General features: G+C 32.4%; 1 protein-coding gene and 1 pseudogene across 1 annotated transcript; both read right to left on the bottom strand.

Annotated features, from left to right (window-relative positions):
- Nucleotides 1-1,502: 1,502 nt before the first annotated feature.
- LOC149094742 (uncharacterized) lies at nt 1,503-2,252 on the bottom strand (annotated as a pseudogene).
- Nucleotides 2,253-4,583: 2,331 nt separating this feature from the next.
- On the bottom strand, nt 4,584-6,637 carry LOC107359148 (putative peptidoglycan muropeptide transporter SLC46). The gene is made up of 3 exons (XM_015925613.3): nt 6,125-6,637; nt 5,888-6,040; nt 4,584-5,808 (listed from the first exon to the last, which is right to left on the bottom strand). The coding sequence occupies exons 1-3, from the start codon at nt 6,534-6,536 to the stop codon at nt 4,850-4,852; spliced, it is 1,524 nt and encodes a 507-aa protein (XP_015781099.1). The 5' UTR covers nt 6,537-6,637; the 3' UTR covers nt 4,584-4,849.
- Between the last annotated feature and the right edge of the window lie 713 nt (nt 6,638-7,350).

Here is a 7,350-nt window from a genome sequence, read left to right as displayed (position 1 = left end):
AAATGCCAAAGATTAATATCATCGTACTTTTGATCATCTTTTAATGTTAACAATTTGTCTATTTCTGCAGTACAACAATTGAGATAGTAAAGTCTTCCTTTTCGTTCACCGGTTACAAGTAATTCATTGTCAAGAAATACTTTACATTTACCACTCTTGAATATGATTTCTGCACCCGAATCTTCTGATTGTCCCAATAAAATCAAATTAAGATGCAATTTTGGTACGTAATAAACATTTTTCAAAGTAAACTTCATTCCTGAATCAGATATCAGAGCAATATTACCAATACCTTGTACCTCAATATTAGTTCCATCTCCTTGAGTCACTAGTTTACCTTCTGTTTCAGAATAATCAATGAACCAATTTCGGTTCGAACACATGTGATTACTTGCACCAGAATCGATAATCCAAAGCTCCTCTTCTTCTTTACCATCAATCATGGTTAGAGCTCTTTCTTTTTGACCGTTGACCTGTTTGACCTTCGTTTCACCAATTTTACTCGATGATTGAGCAAAATTTTTAGTGCCATCAATGTTCAACTTTGGACAGTCACGTTTGTAGTGACCTTTTTCTTGACAGTTATAACATTTGAAGCTTTTATTTTTCTTAAATTTCCCTTTAATTTTGACTATCAAAGCAGTTTCATCTGATTGTCTATTTTCACCTTTGATGTTAACCTCTTCTTGCAATAATCTAGCCAGAAGATCTTCATACTTAATATAATTCAATATTACTCTGATGGCTGAGACAAAATGTTTGTAATCTGAAGGCAATTTACTCAAGACTTCAATTACTTTATCTTCATCTGTAATTTTATCACCACAACTTGATAAATCAGACCATAAGTTTTCCAATTCAGAGATGAAATCAATAATAGCTTGTCCACTTTTAACCTTAAGATTACTTAATTTCTGTTTCAAAATAAGCTTCTTCGATAAATCTTTTCGTTCAAAAGTTGTCTCTAAAATTGACCAAACCTCCTTAGCACTCTTGGCATTTTTAATCAATACAATATATTTGGATGAAACACAGCAACATAATAACCCAAGAGCCTTTTCATCTTGTCGTTTGAATATAGCCAATTTACCTTCACCGACGATAGATTCAGATTTTTCATTAATAGCATCCCATAGACCTTCTCTTTTCAAATAATTCATCATTTTGAATTTCCATGATGAGAAGTCAGTACCATTGAATTTATCAATAAGATTCATTGAGCTCGAACCAATTTCTGACAGCGTAGCTGAATCCATAACCAGTTGGTTAATATTGGAATAACTCGAGCAGTTGAACAAGTTTAAAGATAAATTTATTGAATGTTACTTAATGAATTAGCGAATACTGAATAGTGAGATATTATATCGAGAAAATGGTTAAATATTAAATTGTCTAACATTGAATTAACTTAACTAATTGTTGCCTTTAAAACAGTATTGTTTAGCAACAATCAAAACCAAGATAATGTGAAATGTTCATTGTTACCAATTCTTCCTCTCAGATCACATTATCATCATTTTTGCTCTGAATTTTTCGAAAATTTCTCTTGGTAGTGCTTTCGTCATGATATCAGCAATCATGTCTTGTGTTGAAATATATTCAACATTCACAATTTTCTGTTGAACCTTTTCTCTAATGAAATGATATTTTATATCAATATGCTTTGTTTTGGATTGACAGACAGGGTCTTTACTCAATGCTATAGCACATTGGTTATCTTCATAGATTGTAGTTGGTTTATCTAAATGTATATTAAGTTCAGTTATTAGAGATCGAAACCACATTATTTCTTTAACACAATGTGTTAACGCAATATATTCAGCCTCAGCAGTTGAGAGGGAAACTGTTGTCTGTTTCTTGCTTGCCCAAGAAACTAAATTTCCATAACAATAAATCGTTAAACCACTGATACTTTTGCGATCGATTGTTGATGAAGCAAAGTCAGCATCAGAGTAACCAAATAAAACATCTGTGTTGTCAAATGAATTAAATTTCAAGCAATAATCAACAGTACCCTTAAGGTAGCGGTAAATTCGTTTCACTGCTTGCCAGTGAATGTTACTTGGATTTACCATGAACTGTCCAACAACTCCAACTGCAAATGAAATGTCAGGTCTAGTGCAACTAGACAAATAAATTAAAGCTCCTACTGCACTTGAATAAGGAATGTTATTGATTTTGTTGGTTTCATCAATTTTGTGCAGTTTCAATGATAAGTCAGACGGAGTATTCACTGGTTTACAATTGTCCATATTGTAACGTTTAAGAATAGTTTTGATGTATTTTGATTGATTTAAGCTTAAATTTCCAATTTTATCATCAACAACAAACTCAATACCCAAGAATGATCTGACATGACCAAGATCTTTCATCATGAATTGTGAACACATTTGTTCTTTCAAGAATTTTATATGTTGGATTGATTTACGGTAAAGACGAAATTACAATGCGGACAGGCATATATTCTTTTTCCTCTGTTGTTGCTTTTTTCTCCTTTGTTTCTTGTTTGAATTCGCAAAATGTTTTAAAATCAGGATCCTTCTCCTCTCGAATGGGTACAGGTGATTCATCATCGTCATTATTTTTAGTGTAATGTCCTTCGGGTCGGCGTACCGTTTGTTGACACAAGCAACTTTCTTTTTTCCCTCTTTTTGTTAATAAATAGCAAGGTTAAGATTTGTCTTAGAATTCGCTTACCTTTGGTGTCATAATGCGTCACAAATAAAAATGCTCTAAAGCACAATAATACTAATAAATACTAATAATAACAAATACAGTAAGCTACCAGAAAATGAGAATACATTGAAATAGCTCATTTACACTATTAGCCAGGCAACTTATTTTCTTGACCATCAACTTTCTTTAACTAATGAAATTTAAGATAAATTGCTTTTTACACTGATTGCTTGAGTTTCTGTATGGATATTTGACGAAAGAAAATTAGATTTAGTGAATGAATAATCGAAGAAATTTAAAGAAAATTTAATTAAACTCTTCCATTGAGGGGTCGTTGGAAAATGCATTCTCATTATCTGGTATTCTCATATTCTGGGAGCTAACTGTAGTCAAAAAACGTGCTTCAGTTGTTTAAAGTTGGTTTGAAGTCTGGTAATTTTAAGTCAAAAAAGTATAAAATTTCACAAACAGATGGTGCTGTAAGATTTTTATTGTTATTATGGTTATTATGGCTTTTTAGTACCAACCTTTAGATTCAAAGCATTTTTCAATTCAACTTTAAAAATATTATTGATTTCTTTGATTTAGTTTTCCAAATTTAGTTATGAATAAATTCATTGTAATGGAAGAATCTAATGGATAATTCAGGATCGCTTTTTACTTAAAAAAGACTTACAATTGCAAAGATTTGATGCAACAGTGAGAAGCGAATTTGACAAGCTATGGAGCTTGAAAGCACTTCCAGTGTGGATCTACTGGAGAAGATTGATGCCATTGAAAATTTCAACAAAAAATTGATCAATGAAATGAAACAATTGGATGGTCACCAATTGACGATAGAACGCTGCTTCAATGAAATAAGACCAAAGTTGAATGATCTGCTGTCACCTCTATTTCGGAAGCAATGACAGACACAAAGGCACACAAGACATTGAGATATGCTTGTGTCAACGACATGATACAAATCGAACAATGTCTTAAAGCAATTGAATCTTGGTCATTAAGTTTTTCTAAATATAATTGCAAAGTAATATTGATTCATCATTCAACATCTGGAAGTTATGCTTTGGATGGTGAATCGTCGTTGAGTGTTAGCATCGCAGAATCATCGATAACAGAAGAAGCTTACAAAATGGTTAAAGAACGGCTTTCAATTACAAGCAAAATGGAAACTTATTTAGATGAAGCTATGTGTGATAGCCCTTCACTTAATTTCTGACAATACAATGAGTTCAGTAACTTCAAACAATAAAATTCTCTACATTTGCAATGATTCAAAGGCGATTGTAACAAAGCTCACAATTTTTGTATTCCTTTTTGTTTTTTCGTTGTGGATCCGAAAAAGATGGAATTCAGAGCCAATATCATTGAAAAAAAATGGAGATGAAAATCAAAATTACCGCAGTATGATAGATGTGCGCTATGCTATCCTTACAATTGTAAAGGATGTTTCTGGTCCAACTGTTCTTATAAAACGAGCATTGATTGGATCTGTCCGTAATACAGCTTATGTAAATTTCATTGACTATGGAAACAATTGTCAAGTGGAAAAAGAAAATCTTTTTGAATACCCGGAAGATATCATTGAAACTGAACCCACCGTCATGCTTCTTTAACGAACGTCACAAAAAATTGCTAAGTATGTTGATAATTTGTATCCAATAAAATATTGATTGTTCAAATTTTCCGCTTCTTTCTGATTCTTTAGTTTAATTGACATTGCAATGGCATCTAAGCAAAAAAACGCAATGAAAAATGACATTGTTTTGCGTCGCACTTCTCTGCTATATTGTACAAAAATTGGCATAAACGCTGACGCATAAACCTTATTTGGCCCTTTCGTTGCGTTGCTCTGGCGTGGTTGCAAACATTGACTGGGACATTAAAATTGATTGGAGATTCATGAGCATGATTTTTAAACTTTATTAAGTTATTGATATATCACAATGTAAAATGTTATATTAATTCATGTTACAAAAATTGACTAAAAGGGTTCATTAATCTTTTTTTATGTATAATTGAAGCATCGTAAAAATTGGTTGAATTATTTGCAAGGTATGAGTGATTAGATCTGTTTTAAATGAAGACTTTGTAAAGATAAAAGTGAGAATCTAATTTGCATTCAAATTATGTTATTAACAATGTAAGGAAAGTGTCCAGTGAATTGATTTCGTTATTTTTTAGATGTAAGTTCCACTTTGTTTTCTTGAGTTTCCTTTTCCTTTTCAGCAATCAAAACTAAATCCCATTTCTGCTTCTTTATGTTGAGCAGAATAGCGTTAGCTAAAGGAATGGTGAATAAGAAACCAGTAATTATGTAAACAATACCAGGATTGTAGTCTAATGTTGCTGTAAATACTTCGCTGTAAAACACTGATGAAATTGTTGGAGCGAATCCACCAATAGCTGACGAAAATGCGTAAACTTGTCCAATCTCGTCTTTATGAATCAAACGTGAAATGATTGATCGATCAGCAACAAATATGACACCAGCAAAAGAACCAAATATGACGAAGAAGTAGGCTATCGGACTAAGAATAAAACCTTTGGCGAGGAAAGCCACCATTATTGAAACAATACCAATCATGGCCAATGAAGTATCATGAAGGTTCATTTTATGAATGAACAGTGGAGGACCAATAAGTGCGCCCAAAGCAGGGAAAATAATGACAATGGAGCCGTAATTTCCGATTTGTTCAGCACTCCAATGATATACTTTTTGGCTAAACTGGAATCCTATATTTTGTTCACCCAAATAACAAATGTTTGCTATAATTCCAGTCAGTATTGTTGATAGCAAATACCAATGAGCATTATTTGGTCTCTTTTTGAAAACTGTGCGACTTGCATGAAGGATATTTTCTGGTTTTATTATATCATAAATTATTTGTTTCACTGTTTTCTTCTTGGTTTCAATATTTTTGGAACTTGGAGCATCAACATTGGGTTGAGATTCATCTGTTTTAACCTCATCGTCAGCAGCGTCATATAGCATCAACATAACCCAAACAGCCGCAATAATCGCTAATACCGATGAAATGATATAAACTCCAATGTAGTTACGAAGCTGGTTTGGAAACCATGGTTTAGATGCGAGTAAACCTCCTCCTAAAAGGCTTGCAACAGGCATGGCTGTCATTGAAAAATTCAAGTATAATAATATTAATCATTTATAATTCAATAATGAGTTTTGATTGAAATATTAACTTACTTGCAAATAAGCAAATTTCGATTATTGTAAACCTAACAGCTCGAAACTTGGCTGGTGTCTTTCTTGTTGCATAAGTAAAGGTTCCTATTGAGATAATTATCCCGCTCCCAGTGAACACTGGAACCAAATGCGTCCATAATAACGAGTCAGCGCCTAAAAAAAATGAACGTTGAGCATCAAATGATTTCAATAAGTAGTGTATAGATCCCTAATCAATAACGAGTATCTATTACTTACCCATTTCAAAATGTAAACATTGATGTATAATCATGATGTGTTGACAAATGTTTGCTAAAGATGCTGAACCAAGAAGATACCTTAGATGACCAGGATATTTATCCATCCAATAACCCAAAATGAGCGATAAAATAATCGCTGGTATTGTTGTCATTAGAGTAATATGCATTTTAAGTGTTGTCGTATCTTTCAATACACCATTCTTAACTGCATCCAATTCAGGTCCAGCCTTTTCCAAATCCAAACAGACACTTTCATTTTGCGAATACGCGTTTATACAATATTTATCCTGCATCAGTTGGTTGAGAGCGATTCCAGGTAATGAAGTACTTAAAGTTGCCAAAAAGAAGAAAACATCGATTCTCAAAAGTTTAGCAAGTTCCCAAACCTCTTTGGAAGTAATTTTTGCCATTTTTATCACTTTGATTGAAATCAACTTTGAAGACGTTATCCACTCTTAACACAATGTTGAATATTGCTGTCAAACACTTGTTTATTACAAAAAAATAAACCGACATTGAAATTTACATCGGATAGACTTCACTATTTATGTGTGAGTCTTTTAACAATGAAAAGATTACAGGTAGCATTTCGTAAACTCATTGTTTACGCTCAAAACAAAAACATTTCCAGATTAGCAGATAGGTTTATCGGTACTCATAAAATTAAAAGAATAATCTTATCAAGCACAGCCGCACCAAAAGACGCCCTCTTTGATCTCACAAAAATTACTGTAGAAGATTGAAAAAAATGTAAAATAAATTCAATATGCACTTGAATTATTGCTCACGTTTCCGAGAACCTCAAAACAATTTGAACTTGAAAATGGAACACAAAAATTTGATGACTAACAAGGCAAAAGATTACACTGAAGAGAGAAAACTTTATTCTGTTTCAACCATCAGTTCCACCTTATGGATTTTATTCAAAACAAATATTTGTTATTGTTAGTTGAAACAGTTTCGCTGTGAAACATTGAAACCTTGAATCAAATCTATCATCTGATTACGTTTAATTTTCCTTCATTGGCTTCATCAAAATATTGTCACCCATTTGTTCACCAGAATCCAATTATTTTATTAATAAAACGACAGGTTTCAAAGAAGCTTAGACTTGAAAACTGAGGATTATTTCTGATGTTTCAACATTCTGTTAATAATTTTTGACCAACTAACACACCAGTCAATTGTGAATATTTATCCACATTATCATCTTTCAATTTTGGA

This window comes from Tetranychus urticae, chromosome 1 (genome assembly GCF_039701765.1).
Source record: "Tetranychus urticae isolate SD_2017Ah chromosome 1, NJAU_TeUrti_SD_1.0, whole genome shotgun sequence".
Classification (NCBI taxonomy): Eukaryota; Metazoa; Arthropoda; class Arachnida; order Trombidiformes; family Tetranychidae; genus Tetranychus; species Tetranychus urticae.
Note: the sequence above shows the minus strand (reverse complement) of the source record. Positions and strands in the feature narration are given on the sequence as shown.